The sequence below is a fragment of the Microcaecilia unicolor genome, chromosome 2 (assembly GCF_901765095.1).
Source record: "Microcaecilia unicolor chromosome 2, aMicUni1.1, whole genome shotgun sequence".
In the NCBI taxonomy this organism is placed as follows: domain Eukaryota; kingdom Metazoa; phylum Chordata; class Amphibia; order Gymnophiona; family Siphonopidae; genus Microcaecilia; species Microcaecilia unicolor.
In genome coordinates, this window is record NC_044032.1 from 425,765,985 (window position 1) to 425,787,375 (window position 21,391).

General features: G+C 49.9%; 1 protein-coding gene across 1 annotated transcript in view; it reads right to left on the reverse strand.

Moving 5' to 3' along the window:
• Positions 1-21,391, reverse strand: part of CENPE (centromere protein E) — a 466,760-nt gene that overhangs the window by 255,533 nt on the left and 189,836 nt on the right. The window contains 1 exon segment of the mRNA XM_030192156.1: positions 5,452-5,766. Coding sequence (XP_030048016.1) covers positions 5,452-5,766 — 315 coding nt within the window.

Sequence of the window (21,391 nt, forward strand, 5' to 3'; positions counted from 1 at the left end):
GATACCTGTACCTGGGACACCAGTTACAGCATGGTGCTCCAGGACATATATCTGGCACGGAAACAAAACAGTCTGGCAGACAGGCTGAGCTGGATCACGCAACTGCATAGGTGTTGCCCATAAGATCTCCCGAGAGTGGGGTACCACCAAGGTGGATTTTTTTTAGCACTCAATAAGGTTCATGGTACAGATTATCTGTATGCGTATCCTCCCATTTTTCTGATAGGGAAGACTCTCCTGAAACTCAGAACAAGGACACCATGATGCTCATCACCCCATTCTGATAGGGAAGACTCTCCTGAACCTAAAGACAAGGGCACCATAATGCTCATCGCCCCATTCTGGCCAAGGCAGGTGCAGTCCCATCTTCTTCTGGAGTTATCCTCCAAAGAATCATGGAGATTGGACTGTTTGCCAACCCTCATCACTCAGAATGCCCTGGATGTTTAGATCCTAGAATTTTCCCCCTTGAACCTGCTAGATGGTATCTCCAGGGTCTTGCTGGCTTCAAGGAAAGATTTCACTAAGAGGTGGTTTGCCGTCTGGTGTGAGATCAAGGCCCTAGATCCTCGCTTGCCCTACACAAAAACTGTTCAAGTACCTCTGGCACCTCTCAGTCTGGATTGAAAATCAAGTCAGTGCGATCAGTACTTTTCATCACCATGTGGGAGATAAGCCCATCTCTGGACAGCATCTAGTTGTTCACTTCATGTGGGGTTTACTGTTGAGAAAGCCCTCCATCCCCTTACTGTATCACAGGACCTCGTCGTCTTCATCCAGCTGATGAAAGCTCCTTTTGAGCCACTTGATTCCTGTTATCTGAAGTACCTGAGCTGGAGGGTCTTATTCTTGGTGGCGGTCACTTCAGCTCATAGGGTCAGCAATCTACAGGCCCTAGTAGCAGATTCACCTTGCGCAAAGTTTCATCATAACAGATTAGTCCTTTGCACTCACCCCAAGTTCCTTCCTAAGGTGGTGTTGAGTTCTATCTTAACCAGTCAATTATTCTGCCAACATTCGGCAAGCGAGCCTTAGCCTTCTATCTGGAGGGGACTAAAGCCCAACAGTTCACCTAGATTTTTGTTTCTTTTGATCCCAACAGGATGGGGGACAGCCATCAGCAAACACACCTTGTCCAACTGGATAACAGGCTCTTTCGCTTATGCACAAGCTGGACTAACTCCAGAGCGTCATGTCATGGCTCACAATGCCACAGCCATAGCTGCGTCGGCAGCCCACCTGAGATCATCCTCTCTCAGAGGAAATCGCAAAGCTGCAAAGTAGCCTTCAATCCACACATTCACATCTCACTACTGCCTTGAGCAGAATACCCAAAATGACAGATGGTTTTGGTCAGACTGTACTGCAGAATCTGTTTTGTGTCTAGAATCCAACTCCATACTCCTAGGCCCGTTATTTCTGTTCCAGGCTGCACCTTCACAACTAGTTTTTTGTTTTCAGGTTGTTTGGCTGCCATTGTAAGTCTTTATTGTGCTAGAACTGTTTTTGGTGAGCCTGGTAACTAAGGATTTTCAGTTGAGAGATCTCAGAGAAAGTGAAGTTACTTACCTATAGCAGGTGTTCTCTGAGAACAGTATCTTTTGAGCTATCATAATTTCTGACAATTAACTATGTGGGTCCTTGCACTGAACATTGTCGGCACCCATAATACTGCTGGCTCCTCCCCAATGCCACCCCTGACCTGCTCATTTTTTGGAAGGCCATAGTAAATATTCAGCAGCACTGCCCAATTAAGTGCTGCTGAATATTGGTGGTTGGGCAGCCACAGGTGATATAAGCGGGCAGGAGACTCTCCTTCCCCTTTAAATCGTTTTGAATATGCCATCATGTATCAACCTAGCATATTCTTTTTGATGAAAGTTGACCTGAGTTTCAGTATAGCCATAGCTTTTGACATTATAAACCTTAACATGCTCCTTGAAGATCAAAAGTACTTGGTAATATGTGAAGGATATGCAAATTGTCATCCATTTAAAAATCACTCTTGTATACAGCAATTCCAAATGTATCTGGACAAGACAATCATCTGGGTGGACTTTCTAAGGTCTTTAGACTGTTTTAGATATAATTTAATGCCTTGCTTACAAAGCAAAGCATCTGTGAGATTTTCTTGGCAAAGTGTTCTTAGGAAGCTAACATTGGTAGAAATATGAACTGATTAAGGTAGAAAGTGGAAACTTAAAATGTGTATGAAGGACCAGTCTAAAATCATGAAATTTAGGATAAAGGTGGAGAGGTTGATTGCCCCTAGCTCTCAAAATCTAGCAGTCCAAGTCAACATCAAAAAACTTAATTCAAAGTACTTAAGCTCACAGATAGCCAGTGGCTCAGAAAGACTTACACTGGCTATTTTCAACCACATTAAAACACCAGCGAGAGAATCTATGAGGGGTCTTACTGCAAATGAAGCAAGCCCAACAACCGAAAGGTGTATAGAAACTGGCCTTGCTTTACACTATTTATTTTTTAATTTATTTAATTGCATTTGTATCCCACATTTTCCCACCTATTTGCGGGCTCAGTGTGGCTTACAATACATTGTAAATGATTGAAATACAGTTTGTTACAATACGATTATGGGTTACATTGTGAATAGTTAAGGAAGACAGAGTCAGGTCAATCATCTTTGGGGTGTAGAAACTGTAGGATATGACGTTGGGGGATTACTAGGGTGATCGAATAATAGCAAGAGAGCGATGGGTTATAACAGTTTTTATCTGTGGGTAGATTATTGAATGGGAGAGAGTACGGGGAAATGGAGTACGTGAGGTAATGTCTTGAGGCATTGTTATGGTGTATATGGGATTTATGTGTTTTGATCCTTGCAGTATGTTTTTTCAAAGAGATAGGTCTTCAATCGTTTGCGGAAGTCGGTTAATTCATAGATCGTTTTCAGGTTGCGTGGTAGTGCATTCCAGAGTTGCGTGCTCATGTAGGAGAAGGTTGATGCATGTAGTACTTTATACTTTATGTCTTTGCACTTAGGGAAGTGAAGGTTGAGGAAAGTTCTGGATGATTTTTTGGCGTTTCTGGGTGGCAGGTCTATTAAGTCGGACATGTATGCAGGGGCTTCACCGTGAATGATTTTGTGAACTAACGTGCATAATTTAAAGATGATACGTTCCTTGAGCGGGAGCCAGTGTAGTTTCTCACGTAAGGGTGCTGCACTTTCGTATTTTGGTTTTCCGAAGATGAGTCTGGCTGCTGTATTCTGGGCTGTTTGAAGTTTTCTCATTATTTGTTCTTTGCAGCCTGCGTACAGTGAGTTGCAGTAATCCAGATGGCTGAGTACGAGTGATTGTACTAGGTTGCGGAAGACAGATCTTGGAAAGAATGGTTTTATTCTTTTCAGTTTCCACATGGAGAAGAACATCTTTTTTGTTGTGTTGTTCGCGTGAGTCTCAAGTGTAAGGTGGCGGTCGATCGTGACTCCAAGGATTTTTAAATTTTCTGATATTGGCAAGTTTAGTTTAGGTGTGTTGATAGCGGTAAATTTGGTTGTGTTGTATTGGGAGGTTAGTATGAGGCATTGAGTTTTTTCTGCGTTCAATTTCAGTCGGAATGCATCTGCCCAGGTGTTCATGATGTGTAGACTTTGGTTGATTTCGTTGGAGATTTCATTGATGTCTTGTTTAAAAGGAATATATATCGTTACATCATCGGCATAAATGTAAGGGTTAAGATTATGGTTTGATAGAAGTTTTGCCAGTGGGGTCATCAGTAGGTTGAAAATTGTTGGCGAGAGGGGAGATCCCAGCGGTACTCCGCACTCAGGTGTCCATGCGGCAGATGTGGTTGAATTTGATGTGACTTGGTATGAGCGTGAGGTTAAGAACCCCTTGAACCAATTTAGGACATTGCCTCCGATGCCGAAATATTCAAGAATGTGTAATAGGATTCCGTGGTCAACCATGTCAAAGGCACTTGACATGTCAAATTGTAGGAGGAGTATATTGGAGCCGGTTACGATCAGTTGCTTAAATTTGGTCGTTAATACTGTTTCTGTGCTGTGATTCGAACGGAATCCTGATTGGGCGTCACGCAGTATTGAAAACTTGTCAAGATAACTTTTGAGTTGTTTGGTTACCACTCCTTCTGTTATTTTGGCTATTAGTGGTATAGATGCAACTGGTCTGTAGTTAGTTATTTCACTAGCGTTTTTCTTTGTGTCTTTGGGTATTGGGGTGAGTAAGATTTTTCCTTTTTCCTTTGGGAAAAGTCCGTTTTGTAGCATGAAATTCAGGTGGTCCGTTAAGTCTACTATGAATTGTTGAGGAGCTGATTTCATGAGGTTGCTTGGGCAGATGTCTAGTTTGCATTGGGATTTGGCGAATCTTTTAAGCGTTTTAAAGATAAGGTCTTCTGACAGTACTTTGAATTCGGTCCAGATCCTGTCTGCTGGGTGTATTCCGTCTTCTGGGTCTAGACAGTTCAGGAATGTGGTGTATTCAGTAGGGCTGGTAGGTATTCTAAGTCGTAGTTGTATGATTTTCTCCTTGAAGTATTTCGCGAGGTCGTCGACCCCTGGTATTTCTTTACTATTGTTTGTAACAGGTGTAGTGTCTAGCAGCTTATTTACAAGGTGGAAGAGTTTGTGCGTGTCTTTGTAGTTTGGTCCAATCATAGTTTTATAGTGTAGTCTTTTAGTCTGTTTTATGGTGTATTTGTATTTCCTCCGAAGTGATTTCCATGCATTCAGTGTGTGTTCATCTTTCTTTTTGTTCCAAGCGCGTTCTAGCTTTCTGACTTGCGTTTTGAGTTCTTTCAGCTCTTCGGTGAACCATGGATTTGATTTTTTCCTGTGCGATGTTCTGGTTTGGATTGGGGCAATTGTGTCTAATATTGTCTTACATATGTTATCCCATTCTTGGAGGAATTGTACGGTGTCTCTGATTATGTGGCAATGAATGTCAGGTTTTCTTCAAGGAGAACACACAACGGTTCGAGCCAAAAGCTGTGTTCAATATTCACTGTGGAAAAAGAAGTGAGGAAAGCAATGTGCTCACAGGTGCCTGTTAACTACTGCATATGCTCAGTATGTCATCAGAAGGACATCCATAAATGACTGCTGACTTGCTCAACTTCAAAGAATTTGAGCATCTGGTTTGAATATAGCTACCTTTAGAAAGATGTTCAAAGAAATTGTAAGGAGTTATAAATTTGAAAATTTTCAAACGTACTATACACTACAAAGGATACACTTTGCTAACCTTCCCTATTCACTACTACAGAATACAATAAGCAACAACTACATTTTGCATGAGAATCATAGTCTTGCATATTCATTTTACATTCTCTGCAAAGCCACCCATCTTGTCTGAACATTGACATCTACATAAGATTATAATGTGGTAGGCAAGACACTTTCACTCTACATGCCTCCCTTTATCTGAAGAACCAAAATAGCACTATAATGAATCAATCACTCACTTGCTCAGTGGTCTGCATAATGTCCTCCTTGAGTTGGTCTCGTTCAGCTTGGAGTTTCTCATACATCTGATGAAGCACATCTTTCTCCTGAATTACAATGCTTAGTTTTTCTTGAAGTTCATCAAAGTTCTGGGAAATCTCTAGCTTCTCTCTTTCTGCTGCCTCTAGTAAGGATTTGCTGGCCATTAGTTGTTCCTGAAGCTGATCTGCTTCAATGGATAATTTCTTCTGTATCTGATCCAAGTTCTCATTTTCACTCAGGAGTTGCTCCTGTTTAGCAGTCCCATCCTTTAGCTCTTCCATTAAAGAGGACACCTACTCATATCAAAGTTCTCATTAGGATAAATGATACTGTTAAAAGGTAAACACATTGCTAAATACAAGTACAAAATTGATATCTACCTATTTTTGCTAATCTCTTCTGAAGTATGAATACTAGATGCAAAGTGTAGGAAATATGTGGGTCAGTATTTAGCTACCAACTGATCTGTGGCAGTAAAGCGAATGCTACATACCTGTAGAAGGTATTCTCCGAGGACAGCAGGCTGATTGTTCTCACTGATGGGTGACGTCCACGGCAGCCCCTCCAATCGGAAACTTCACTAGCAAAGGCCTTTGCTAGTCCTCGCGCGCTCATGCGCACCGCGCATGCGCGGCCGTCTTCCCGCCCGAACCGGCTCGTGTTCGTCAGTCCCATATGTAGCAAAACAAAGCAAGGGAAGACACAACTCCAAAGGGGAGGTGGGCGGGTTTGTGAGAACAATCAGCCTGCTGTCCTCGGAGAATACCTTCTACAGGTATGTAGCATTCGCTTTCTCCGAGGACAAGCAGGCTGCTTGTTCTCACTGATGGGGTATCCCTAGCCCCCAGGCTCACTCAAAACAACAACCATGGTCAATTGGGCCTCGCAACGGCGAGGACATAACTGAGATTGACCTAAAAAATTTACCAACTAACTGAGAGTGCAGCCTGGAACAGAACAAACAGGGCCCTCGGGGGGTGGAGTTGGATCCTAAAGCCCAAACAGGTTCTGAAGAACTGACTGCCCGAACCGACTGTCGCGTCGGGTATCCTGCTGCAGGCAGTAATGAGATGTGAATGTGTGGACAGATGACCACGTCGCAGCTTTGCAAATTTCTTCAATAGAGGCTGACTTCAAGTGGGCTACCGACGCAGCCATGGCTCTAACATTATGAGCCGTGACATGACCCTCAAGAGCCAGCCCCGCCTGGGCGTAAGTGAAGGAAATGCAATCTGCTAGCCAATTGGATATGGTGCGTTTCCCCACAGCCACTCCCCTCCTATTGGGATCAAAAGAAACAAACAATTGGGCGGACTGTGTGTTGGGCTGTGTCCGCTCCAGATAGAAGGCCAATGCTCTCTTGCAGTCCAATGTGTGCAGCTGACGTTCAGCAGGGCAGGAATGAGGACGGGGAAAGAATGTTGGCAAGACAATTGACTGGTTCAGATGGAACTCCGACACGACCTTTGGCAAGAACTTAGGGTGAGTGCGGAGGACTACTCTGTTATGATGAAATTTGGTGTAAGGGGCCTGGGCTACCAGGGCCTGAAGCTCACTGACTCTATGAGCTGAAGTAACTGCCACCAAGAAAATGACCTTCCAGGTCAAGTACTTCAGATGGCAGGAATTCAGTGGCTCAAAAGGAGGTTTCATCAGCTGGGTGAGAACGACATTGAGATCCCATGACACTGTAGGAGGCTTGACAGGGGGCTTTGACAACAGCAAACCTCTCATGAAGCGAACAACTAAAGGCTGTCCTGAGATCGGCTTACCTTCCACACGGTAATGGTATGCACTGATTGCACTAAGGTGAACCCTTACAGAGTTGGTCTTGAGACCAGACTCAGACAAGTGCAGAAGGTATTCAAGCAGGGTCTGTGTAGGACAAGAGCGAGGATCTAGGGCCTTGCTGTCACACCAGACGGCAAACCTCCTCCATAGAAAGAAGTAACTCCTCTTAGTGGAATCTTTCCTGGAAACAAGCAAGATGCGGGAGACACCCTCTGACAGACCCAAAGAGGCAAAGTCTACGCTCTCAACATCCAGGCCGTGAGAGCCAGGGACCGGAGGTTGGGATGCAGAAGCGCCCCTTCGTCCTGTGTGATGAGGGTCGGAAAACACTCCAATCTCCACGGTTCTTCGGAGGACAACTCCAGAAGAAGAGGGAACCAGATCTGACGCGGCCAAAAAGGAGCAATCAGAATCATGGTGCCTCGATCTTGCTTGAGTTTCAACAAAGTCTTCCCCACCACAGGTATGGGAGGATAAGCATACAGCAGACCCTCCCCCCAGTCCAGGAGGAAGGCATCCGATGCCAATCTGCCGTGGGCCTGAAGCCTGGAACAGAACTGAGGGACTTTGTGGTTGGCTCGAGATGTGAAGAGGTCTACCAAGGGGGTGCCCCACACCTGGAAGATCTGGCGCACTACACGGGAATTGAGCGACCACTCGTGAGGTTGCATAATCCTGCTCAACCTGTCGGCCAGACTGTTGTTTATGCCTGCCAGATATGTGGCTTGGAGCACCATGCCGTGACGGCGAGCCCAGAGCCACATGCTGACGGCTTCCTGACACAGGGGGCGAGATCCGGTGCCCCCCTGCTTGTTGACGTAGTACATGGCAACCTGGTTGTCTGTCTGAATTTGGATAATTTGGTGGGACAGCCGATCTCTGAAAGCCTTCAGAGCGTTCCAGATCGCTCGCAACTCCAGAAGATTGATCTGCAGATCGCGTTCCTGGAGGGACCAGCTTCCTTGGGTGTGAAGCCCATCGACATGAGCTCCCCACCCCAGGAGAGACGCATCCGTGGTCAGCACTTTTAGAGGCTGAGGAATTTGGAAGGGACGTCCCAGAGTCAGATTGGACCAAATCGTCCACCAATACAGGGATTCGAGAAAACTCGTGGACAGGTGGATTACGTCTTCTAGATCCCCAGCAGCCTGGAACCACTGGGAAGCTAGGGTCCATTGAGCAGATCTCATGTGAAGGCGGGCCATAAGAGTCACATGGACTGTGGAGGCCATGTGGCCTAGCAATCTCAACATCTGCCGAGCTGTGATCTGCTGGGACGCTCGCACCCGCGAGACGAGGGACAACAAGTTGTTGGCTCTCGTCTCTGGGAGATAGGCGCGAGCCGTCCGAGAATCCAGCAGAGCTCCTATGAATTCGAGTCTCTGCACTGGGAGAAGATGGGACTTTGGATAATTTATCACAAACCCCAGTAGCTCCAGGAGGCGAATAGTCATCTGCATGGACTGCAGGGCTCCTGCCTCGGATGTGTTCTTCACCAGCCAATCGTCGAGATATGGGAACACGTGCACCCTCAGCCTGCGAAGTGCCGCTGCTACTACAGCCAAGCACTTTGTGAACACCCTGGGCGCAGAGGCGAGCCCAAAGGGTAGCACATAGTACTGGAAGTGACGTGTGCCCAGCTGAAATCGCAGATACTGCCTGTGAGCTGGCAGTATCGGGATGTGTGTGTAGGCATCCTTCAAGTCCAGAGAGCATAGCCAATCGTTTTCCTGAATCATGGGAAGGAGGGTGCCCAGGGAAAGCATCCTGAACTTTTCTTTGACCAGATATTTGTTCAGGGCCCTTAGGTCTAGGATGGGACGCATCCCCCCTGTTTTCTTTTCCACAAGGAAGTACCTGGAATAGAATCCCAGCCCTTTTTGCCCGGATGGCACGGGCTCGACCGCATTGGCGCTGAGAAGGGCGGAGAGTTCCTCTGCAAGTACCTGCTTGTGCTGGAAGCTGTAGGATTGAGCTCCCGGTGGGCAATTTGGAGGTTTGGAGGCCAAATTGAGGGTGTATCCTTGCTGGACTATTTGGAGAACCCACTGATCGGAGGTTATGAGAGGCCACCTTTGGTGAAAAGCTTTTAACCTCCCTCCGACTGGCAGGTCGCCCGGCACTGACACTTGGATGGCGGCTATACTCTGCTGGAGCCAGTCAAAAGCTCATCCCTTGCTTTTGCTGGGGAGCCGAGGGGCCTTGCTGAGGTGCACGCTGCTGACGAGAGCGAGCGCGCTGGGGCTTAGCCTGGGCCGCAGGCTGTCGAGAAGGAGGATTGTACCTACGCTTGCCAGAAGAGTAGGGAACAGTCTTCCTTCCCCCGAAAAATCTTCTACCTGTAGAGGTAGAGGCTGAAGGCTGCCGGCGGGAGAACTTGTCGAATGCGGTGTCCCGCTGGTGGAGCTGCTCTACCACCTGTTCGACTTTCTCTCCAAAAATGTTATCCGCACGGCAAGGCGAGTCCGCAATCCGCTGCTGGATTCTATTCTCTAGGTTGGAGGCACGCAGCCATGAGAGCCTGCGCATCACCACACCTTGAGCAGCGGCCCTGGACGCTACATCAAAGGTGTCATACACCCCTCTGGCCAGGAATTTTCTGCACGCCTTCAGCTGCCTGACCACCTCCTGAAAAGGCTTGGCTTGCTCAGGGGGGAGCGCATCAACCAAGCCCGCCAACTGCCGCACATTGTTCCGCATGTGTATGCTTGTGTAGAGCTGGTAGGACTGAATTTTGGCCACGAGCATAGAGGAATGGTAGGCCTTCCTCCCAAAGGAGTCTAAGGTTCTAGAGTCCTTGCCCGGGGGCGCCGAAGCATGCTCCCTAGAACTCTTAGCCTTCTTTAGGGCCAGATCCACAACTCCAGAATCATGAGGCAACTGAGTGCGCATCAGATCTGGGTCCCCATGGATCCGGTACTGGGACTCGATCTTCTTGGGGATGTGGGGATTAGTTAAAGGCTTGGTCCAGTTCGCCAGCAATGTCTTTTTTAGGACATGGTGCATGGGTACAGTGGACGCTTCCTTAGGTGGAGAAGGATAGTCCAGGAGCTCAAACATTTCAGCCCTGGGCTCGTCCTCCACAACCACCGGGAAGGGGATGGCCGTAGACATCTCCCGGACAAAGGAAGCAAAAGACAGACTCTCGGGAGGAGAAAGCTGTCTCTCAGGAGAGGGAGTGGGATCGGAAGGAAGACCCTCAGACTCCTCGTCAGAGAAATATCTGGGGTCTTCTTCCTCTTCCCACGAGGCCTCACCCTCGGTGTCAGACACAAGTTCACGGACCTGTGTCTGCAACCGTGCCCGACTCGACTCTGTGGAGCCACGTCCACGATGGGGGCGTCGAGAGGTAGACTCCCTCGCCCGCATCGGCGAAGCTCCCTCCGCCGACGTAGGAGCACGCGGCACCGACGCCGGATACCTCACCTCGGGCGATGGGCCAGCCGGCGCCACGCTCGACGGTTACGGTGGCGCAAGCACCGCCAGTACCGGAGGGGTAGGGCGCAACAGCTCTCCCAGAATCTCTGGGAGAACGGCCCGGAGGCTCTCGTTCAGAGCGGCTGCAGAGAAAGGCATGGAGGTCGATGCAGGCGTCGACGTCAGAACCTGTTCCGGGCTGTCCAGAGTGGAGCGCATCGACACCTCCTGAACAGAGGGTGAGCGGTCCTCTCGGTGCCGATGCCTGGTGGGTGCCGACTCCCTCGGCGACCCAGAGCTCTCGGTGCCGACCCGGGAAGGAGACCGATGACGATGCTTCTTCGATTTCTTGGAACGAAGCATGTCACCGGAGCTTCCCGGCACCGATGAGGAGGACGTAGAATCCAGTCGTCGCTTCCTCAGGGCCGAGGCCGAAGGAGGTCGGTCTCGGGGGGGCTGTACCGCAGGAGCCCTCAGGGTAGGGGGAGACCCACCCGAAGGCTCACCGCCACCAGCAGGGGAATGGACAGCCCTCACCTGCACTCCAGACGAAGCACCACCGTCCGACGACATCAGCAGACGAGGTCCCGGTACCACCGACGTCGATGCAGCTATCCGATGTCTCGGCGCCGATGCAGAGGGCCGATGCCTCAATGCACTCGATGCACTGGTGGCCGAGGATGAAGCTCTGGACGCTGAAGACGTCGATGCACTCGATACCCCCGGTGCTGATGCCGACGAAGAGCCCGAGAACAAAACGTTCCACTGGGCCAATCTCGCTACCTGAGTCCGCTTTTGCAAAAGGGAACACAGACTACAGGCCTGCGGGCGGTGCCCAGCCCCCAAGCACTGAAGACACGACGCGTGCCTGTCAGTGAGCGAGATGACCCGGGCGCACTGGGTGCACTTCTTGAAGCTGCTGGTAGACTTCGATGTCATGGGCGGAAAAATCACGCCGGCGAGATCAAAAGTCGAAATGGTGGAAAAGGCACTGAAAAAACAAGGGGAAGAAAACTTCGACCCGAGGCCTAAAAGTGGCCTACCCCGACGACGAAAGAAAACTTACCGGGGCGAAAGCTGGAAATAGCGGGGGAAGAAAAGACCAAGAGTCTTTTCCCACACAGAATGGATTATAATTTTTCTCTTTCGAAAACACACGACGAACGCGCGAGGTCGACTTTGCGGGGCCCGACACGGCGAAAACACGACCGTACCGAGCGCGGACAAAAGAAGACTGACGAACACGAGCCGGTTCGGGCGGGAAGACGGCCGCGCATGCGCGGCCGCGCATGAGCGCGCGAGGACTAGCAAAGGCCTTTGCTAGTGAAGTTTCCGATTGGAGGGGCTGCCGTGGACGTCACCCATCAGTGAGAACAAGCAGCCTGCTTGTCCTCGGAGAAAGCGAAGTTACTCACCTGAAGCAAGTGTTCTCTAAGGACAGGACAACATAAATTCTCACACATGGGTGGCATGTCTGACGGAGCCCCGGTGCAGAAGTTACCAGACATTTTACAACTTTAAGAAGCCTTTGGCAGCATCCTATCACACATCTGAGTGCTTTCCAGCCAAGTGTGATCATGCAGGACCAGCAGTACAATATCAAAGCAAAATACAACAACTTCTAGGGAAGGTGGGAGGGAATGTGAGAATGTGTGTCATTCTGTCCTCAAAGAACACTTATTACAGGTTAGTAACTTCGCTTTCTCCGAGAACAGGCAGGTCAATTCTCACACATAAGAATCCCTAGCTATTAGGCTCACCGAAAACAACGCAAGGACAATAGGGGCTTGCAATGGCAAGGCCAACCAGAACCAATTAAACTGAATCTATATACAGCTCATTATACGGCCTAGGAGCGTGGAGTTGGCAGGAATTCAGTGGCTCAAAAAGAGCTTTCATCAGCTGGGTGAGAACAACATTGAGATCCCATGACACTGGCGGAGGTTTGACAAGGGGCTTTGACAAAAGCAAACCTCTCTTGAAGCGAACAACCAAAGGCTGTCCAGAGAAAGGCTTACCCTCTACACGCCGATGATAAGCACTAATTGCACTGAGGTGAACCCTTGCTGAGTTGGTCTTGAGACCAGACTCTGACAAATGTAGAAGGTATTCAAGCAGGGTCTGTGTAGAACGAGAGGATCTAGGGCCCTGCTATCACACTAGACGGCAAACCTCCTCCATTTGAAAGAGTTAACACCTCTTCGTGGAATATTTCCTGGAAGCAAGCAAGACCCTGAACATATACCCCTAAAACTCCCAGTCTGTGTAGCGATGCTACAACTGTGAACACTAAGCGCAGAAACCAGACCAAAGGGCAGTACACGGTACTGAAAGTACTGTGTTCCCAGCCGAAATCTAAGGTACTTCCTGTGAGCTCGAAGTATCGAGATGTGTGTATAAGCATCCTTTAAGTCCAGAGAGCATAGCCAATCGTTCTCCTGAATCATGGGAAGAAGGGTGCCCAGGGAAACCATCCTGAAATTTTCTTGTATTAGGAATGTGCTCAGGGCCCTTAGGTCTAGGATGGGATGCATGCCCCCTGTTTTCTTTTGCACAAGGAAGTACCTGGAATAGAATCCCAGCCCCACTTCCCTTGGTGGAACGGGTTTGACCGCATGGGCCTTTAGAAGGGCAGGGAGTTCCTCTGCAAGTACCTGCTTGTGCTGGGAGCTGTAAAAATGAGCTCCCGGTGGACAATTTTGAGGTTTGGATTCCAGAATGAGGGTGTATCCTAACCGGAATATTTGAAGAACCCACCAGTCGAAGGTTATGAGAGGCCACCTTTGGTGAAAAAATATGAATCCTTCCTCCAACTGGCAATTTGTCCAGCATGGACACTTAAAGTGGCTATGCTTTGCTGGAGCCAGTCAAAAGCCCATCCCTTGCTTTTGCTGGGGAGCAGCAGGGGCCTTAGGCGCACGCTATTGACGAGAACGAGATTGCTAGGGCTGAGCCTGACTAGGCTGTTGAGACGCCGGCGTTTACTTCGCGCCCCCCCCACCCCAAAAAAACCTCTTAGTTGAGGAGGCTGTAGCAGAAGGCACCCGGCAGGAGACAGAAGCTATAGCATCATTGTGCTTCTTGATCTGGTCAACAAGATCTTCCACCTTCTCTCTGAAAAGGTTATTCCCCCTGGCAAGGAACATCCGCCATCCTCTGCTGGACTGAATGATTCAGGTCAGAGACACGCAGCCATGAAAGTCTGCGCATTGCTATATCCTGAGCAGTGATTCTGGATGTCACATCAAAAGTATTGTAAGTGCCCCTGGCCAGGAATTTACGTCATGCCTTCTGCTGCCTGACCACCTGGTGAAAGGGCTCGGCCTGCTCCGGAGGGAGGGCTTCGACCAAGCTAGACAGCTGCCTCACTGAGTTCCATAACTGAACACTTGTGAAGAGCTGGTAAGACTGGATACAGGCAGTGAGTATAGCGGCCTGATACGTCTTCCTCCCAAAAGAGTCCAAGGTTCTAGCTTCTCTGCCTGGGGGTGCCGAGGCATAGTCCCTAGTACTATTTGCTCTTTTGAGGGTGGAATCCACCACCATGGAATTGTGGGGTAACTGAGACCTCATCAGCCCAGGTTCACAGTAGATCAGATACTGGGAATCAGCTTTCTTCAGGATCACGGGAGCAGACAGAGGGAACGACCAGTTTTGCATAAGGACTTCCTTAGTACTTTATGCAAAAGAGCTGTTACAGCCTCCTTAGGTGGAGAGGGATAATCCAGGACCTTGAGCATCTCAGCCCTGGGCTCATCCTCCACCTTCATAGGAAATTTAATAGCAGTAGCCATTTCCCAGACAAAAGATGTAAAAGAGAGACTCTCAGGAGGAGACAGTCTCCTTTCAGGTGGAGGGGAAGGTTCAGAGAGAATCCCACACAACTCATCGGAAGAAAAGTATCAGGGATCTTCCTCTGACTCCCACCAACGCTTCTCTTCAGTATCGGGAACTCAGAGACTGAGCCTGCCTAGACGCCGAGGATCAACGTCCTCGATGGTGAGATCGAGAGGCCAACGCCTGCATGGACTGCAATGAAGCTTCCTCCACCAACGTCGAAGGGGAGTCGAGCTGGGTGGCAGACGACACCGGTGCCGCAAGGAGCAACGAGGATGGGGACCTCGCTGCAGGTGAAGGGCCAGACACCGCTGCAGCAGATGGCATGAAAGCCGCAAGCACCCCCAACGCCAAAGCAGACTGGCGCAGCAGTCCCTCCAGAAGTTCGGGAAGCAGGGCCCGGATGTGCTCGTCGAGAGTTGCTATCGGAGAAGGCTGCGGGGCAGGTGGAGCAGCCGGTGGCAGAATCTGCTGAGGCTCAGGAGCAGGTACCGGGCTGCTAAGAGGCTGACACATTGGCACCTCCTGTAGGGAGGGGGAGCGATCTTCTCGGCGCCGACGCTTCTCAGGTGCTGAGTCCTTTGACACTCCGGAGCTCCTGGCACCGTGTGTTGAATGGTGATGGTACTTCTTCGCCTTCACTCGATGCCCGTCACCAAGGCTCCTCGGTGCCGACAAGGAATCTTCACATCTCCTCGGGGATGGGTCAGATGATGGATTATCATGGGGGGCCTGCACAGCAGGAGGCCTCGAGGTAGGTGGAGACCCACTCAATGCCTTGCTGCTCCCAGCATGTCTTAGCCTCTCAGCAGCCATTACCTCTGTTCCTGAAGTTTATGCTTCCCTCGATGTCGATGACCTTGGTACCAATGTCGATGACTTTGGTACTGATGCCAACGTCGAAGGACTGGAACGAACCCCAAACGGTTTCGCGCATTGGGCTTCTTGAGCTAGTTGTGTCCGTTTCTTCATATGAAGTCACAGAGCACAACAAGCTGGGCTATGGTCAGGCCCAAGGCACTGAATACACCAAGTATGGATATAGGTACCCGAGATGGTCCGGTTGCACAGAGTAAAATGTTTGAAGTCGCTGGATGTCTTTGATGACATGGAAGGAAAAACGGTTGGTAAAATCAAATGACATGATTGTGCTAATAAAAAAAGGCACAAAAAGAGGAGAAAACCAGACCACGTAGCCTAAAAACTTAAACTGGGGCAAAAAGAAACTGAGAAGTTACTAAAAGGACCCCCCCCCCCCCCCCCCCATTTTTTTTTAAAGAACTAAATAACCAAAAGGGGAAAGAGAAAAAAATGAAAAATTTGCTGTAGAAGACTCTTCTTTTCCCGGGCCAAAACGAGGAGCACAGGAGGAACCTGCCTCACCTCGTCGCAGAATAAAAGAAACCGAGCTACGCGCATGCGCTCGCACACCAGAAGACTCTACCAAACTTTTTTGTTTTTGCTATGGCAAATGACGGTTCCCAGGCTAACGCGGACATCAACTCACTCACCACATGTGAGTATATTACAGCCTGCTTGTCCTCAGAATAGGTTCCCCTTCTATATCCTCTAGAAAACCTCCATGAGGTGGAGGCGGCCGGGAGAGGGACTTGATGGTATCAAAACATTAAAATGTTTATGAGGTCCTTGACCTCTTCCACCTTGTCCCCACAAAATAGATTGTCTCCAGGGAAGGGACATCCGCAAACCTCTCCTGAACTGCAGGCTCCAGGTCAGAAACACATAGCCATGAGCGTCTGTGCTCTGCGGCCTGCTCCGGTGGGAGTGTATCCATAAAAGGCGAGAACACTGGATGTCAAGGATTTCAATTACAGGCTCGTGTAGAGCTGATAGCTCTGGATGTGGGATATGAGCATCGAGGTCTGAAAAATTTTTCTCCCAAAGAAGTCTAGAGTCCAAGCCTCTCCACCCAGGGGAGCCAAGGCATGACAGCAATTGGGCCTTTTAAAAGTGGATATGACTACTATAGAGAGGTGCAGCAACTGAGCCTTTTCAATTCCAGTAGCCTTATGGACTCTGTGTGCCTTCTTAGATACTACTTGCACAAAGAGAGGTGACTACCAGTTTCTTATCTGCACATCCCACAGGACATGGTGTAGAGGAAGTGTCACAGCCTCCTGCAGTGAAAAATCATAGTCCAAGACTATAACTCAGCCCTGGGCTCATCCTCCATGTCCAACTGAAAACAAATGGCTGTACCCATTTCCCTTAAAAAGCCAAAATAGGAGAGTTCCTCTGGAGACTTCCTTCTCTCCTATGGTGGGAAGGAATCTGAGGGTATACCTAGAGAATAATCCACTGAGAAATTCCCAGGTTCCTCCTCAGAAGCCCAGGAGCAGTCCAACACAGAGTCATCAAAAATACTCATCATAAGACATCCGAGTCTATGCCTGCCACAGTCTGCTGGAAGAAGGTCCAGGCCACAATGATGGGTACAGATGTACACCTTGTCCCCGACACTCTGCTCCTCAAGGACATGTGTCAGAAAAGGCTGTGATGGTGACGGTATGGAGGTGGCCTGTGAATCTATCGATGCTGAATTGGAAGCAGAATTCTAGCCGCATGGAGAATGTCATGGCGGCACCACAAATACAGAAGGGGAGAGCTGTTCTCAGCGCCGATGTAATGACACCAATAGCCCTGAGCTCCCGGCACCATGCCTCGAGGAGGACCAAGGTGAAATTAGGCCTTACCTGCTAATTTTCTTTCCTCTAGATCCTCCAGACCATTCAAGATGCTTGGGTTATGCACTCCTACCAGCAGAGGGAGACTGAGAACACTAAAACTTCTTATACAAGTAGCCTGTGCAGACCTTCTACTAACCAGTAAAACAGTAACAAAAGCAGAGGAACAAAACACCTCCACCTAAACAAAACCACTGAATCCACACTCAGATCTCCTCCCCTTAAGACGGGGGAATTCAACTGCAGATGGGCACAAACGGTACCACAAACTGCCCTTAGTAAAACTCCAGGACCCAAATCACAGGAGCTACTAGAAATATCAGCAACTGAAGTCTAAAGAAAATATCATACTGAACTGTCCGATACACTGGGTGGGCTCTTGAACGGTCTGGAGGATCTAGAGGAAAGAAAATTAGCAGGTAAGGCCTAATTTCACCTTCCTCAGCAATCCTCCAGACCGTTCAAGACGCTTGGGACGTACCAAAGCAGTAAACACATCTAAGGGTGGGACCTGTGAAGCCCAGAGGACAGGACTGCAGCTCTAAAACAGGCATCCTCCCTTGCCTGTACATCCACTCTGTAATGTTTGACAAAAGAATGCAGGGAGGACCACACCGCCGCTCTTCAAATGTCCACCGGTGGAACAAAATTACTCTCTGCCCAAGAAGCCGCCATCCCCCTAGTGGAATGTGCCTTGAGCCCCACCGGCACCGTACGGCCATGCAATATGTAAGCCGAAGAGATGGCATCCTTCAACCACCGAGCTATAGATGCCTTAGAAGCAGCCGCTCCCTTCTTGGGCCCCCCATGAAGGACAAATAACCTGTCCGAAGACCTGAATTCCTCCGACCTGCGCAAGTTAACCTTCAACACTCTGGGCACATCCAATTTCACCAAACGATGCTGAGAAGCACCCCCCCCCCCCCGTCCGGTCCCCCAAGACCGGCAATGAAATCACCTGATTGACATGAAAGGAGGATACCATCTTAGGCAAAAACGAAGGCACTGGACGCAGCGAAACCTTTTCCTTAGAAAACCACAGAAACGGAGGCCTACACGAAAGAGCCTGGAGTTCCGAAATCCTGCGAGCCGACGATATAGCTACCAAAAATACCACCTTTATAGTAAGGTCTTTTATCGAACAAGACACCAAGGGCTCAAAAGGAGAACCCGCCAAAGAGTCAAGAATGATATTAAGATCCCACTGAGGAACTACCAGCCGCTGAGGAGGACGAAGCAACTTCACCCACCCTCAAAAAACGGACCACATCCGGGGAAGAAGCAACCGACCTGCCCTGCACCTTACCCCGAAAACACACCAAAGCAGCCAGCTGCACCTTCAAAGATGACAATGAAAGGCCCTTCTCAAAACCATCCTGCAAGAAATCAAAATGCACGACACAGAAGCTGTCGAAGGGACCCACGCCCGGTCCCCACACCAATCTTCAAATATGCACCACATACGCACATAGGCCAAAGACGTTGAATGTTTGCGAGACTGCAGCATCGTCTAAATCACCTGAGGGGAAAAACCTTTCCTTCTCAACCGTTCCCTCTCAAGGGCCACACTGTAAGAGAGAATCGAGCCGGATCCGGCATGACAATTGGACCCTGACACAACAGCACCAAGCCCCCCAGCCGCAGAGGCTCGCCTTCTAACAAGCGCATCAGATCCTCGAACCATGGCCGACGCGGCCAATTCGGAGACACCAACACCGGACCCGCATGACATTCTACCCTCTGTAGGACTCGACCTATCAAGGGCCACGGGGGAAACACGTACAGCAACACCTGCTGAGGTCACAGAAGGACCAACGCATTGATCCCTTCCGCTCGCGGATCCCGACGCCGACTGAAATACTGAGGAACCTGAGCATTCTGTGACGACGCCATGAGATCCACTACTGGCATTCCCCACTTTAGAACTATCTGGTCGTACACTGACCGGTGCAGAGACCATTCTCTGGGGCCCAACATGTGCCTGCTTAGAAAATCCGCATTCACGTTGTCCACCTCCGCCACGTGCGCCACCGAAATCTGCATTAGATGCTTTTCCGACCAACTCATGAGCAGAGCCGCCTCAATTGCCAACCACGGACTCTTTGTACCGCCCTGCCAGTTGACATACGCTACCGCTGTCGCGTTGTCGGACATGACTTACCACCTTTCCAACCACACTTGAGCGAAACGCCAACAGAGCTAGCCGAATCGCCCTACTCTCCAACCAGTTGATAGACCACTGAGCTTCCTCCGTCGACCACCACCCCTGTACGGACCGACTGAGACACTGAGCTCCCCAGCCCAGTAGATTGGCATCTGTTACCAGAATCACCCACTGAGGAGGCTCCAACAGCATGCCCTTTTTCAGATGGGCCGAGCACAGCCACCACTGGAGACTGCGCCGAGGAGCCCCCCTCAATGGCAACAGCAACTCCAAACTGTGTACCTGAGGAGACCACCGGGACAACAGAGCCGCCTGAAGCTGACGCATATGCGCCCTGGCCCATGGTACTACCTCTATTGTCGCTGCCATGAGACCCAGAACCCAAAGGTACATTCGAACCGTCGGACTCTGAACGGACATTAATAGCCGGACCTGCTGCTGAAGAGAGGCGATCCGAGAATCCAGCAAAAAAACACAACCCACTGCTGTGTCGAACCGCACTCCCAAGTACTCCAGACTCTGCGATGGGATCAACTGACTTTTGACTACATTCACTACCCATCCGAGCGATTCCAGAAACGCGACCACCTGAGCCGTCGCTGCCACACTGCGAGCCCGAGACTTCGCCCGGATCAACCAGTCGTCCAGATACGGATGCACCAGAATTCCCTGCCTCCGCAAAGCTGCTGCTACCACCACCATTATCTTGGAGAAGGTGCATGGAGCCGTTGCCAGACCAAAAGGCAGAGCACAGAACTGAAAGTAGCTCCCTAAAACAGCAAAACGAAAGAAACGCTGATGAGCCTCTCGAATCGGCACGTGCAGATACGCTTCCGTGAGATCCAGTGACGTGAGAAATTCTCCCTGACGAACAGCCACTATGACCGAGCGCAGAGTCTCCATGCGGAAGGATGGCACCTTGAGCGCCACATTGACCCTCTTGAGATCTAAAATGGGTCGAAACTGGTCGTCCTTCTTTGGCACCAGAAAGTAAATGGAATAACAACCCATTCCCTGCTCGTGCCGAGGAACGGGTACCACAGCTCCCAACTGGATTAAGCGACCCAGAGTATCTTGAATAGCCTTTAACTTGACTCGAAAGTGACAAGGAGAGGGAAGAAACAAATACGGCGCATAACCGTCGCGAACGACCTCCAGCACCCACTGAACTGAAGTAATTTGGGTCCACCCCTGATAAAACGGACGAAGTCTCGCCCCGACCTTCACCAGAGGCTGGACCCGCACACCTTCATAAGGACTTATTACCATTTCCGGCACCTCCGGAGGAGTCCTGACCTCCTCGACGACCCCCTCGAAAGGACTGCGTCCGCTGGAAAAACCAGCTTTTAGGAGATACAAATCTGCCTGGCCTGTACCGCCTCGCGTCCTTAAATCGACCTCTAGCCGAACCACCTCGACCAGCCACCTTAGGCCGTAACTCCGGCAACCGTGAGACCTTGGTATCTCCAAGACCACTCATCAGTTTATCCAAGTCCTCTCCAAACAACATAGAAACCCTTGAAAGGTAGAGGACACAACTTTGATTTGGAGGCCGCATCTGCCACCCAGCCAAAGAGCCCTGCGAGCCGTCACCGCCAGAGCCATATTCTTAGCCGAAGCCCTTAGCAAATCATAAAGGGTGTCCGCCAAAAACGAAGACCCCATCTCCAATTTGGCCAGCTCCTGAACCAAACCAGGCCTATCTAACGCAGGCTCATCCAAGAGCTTCTCCGCCCAACGGAAACAAGCTCTGGCTACCAAGTCCCCACACACAGAGGCTTGCAAGGCCAAAGCTGACAAATCAAAGCTGCGCTTCAGAAAGGAATCTAGCTTCCTAGCCTGAGGATCCCGTAAGGCTGTACCGCCATCCACCGGAATGGCCGTAGCCTTAGTAACCGCTGTAACCACCGCATCCACAGTAGGTGGTTTCAGCAGGGCCAAATCTTCCGGAGGCAAGGGATACAGCCGCGCCATAGCCCTAGACACCTTACAAGCAGCCTCCGG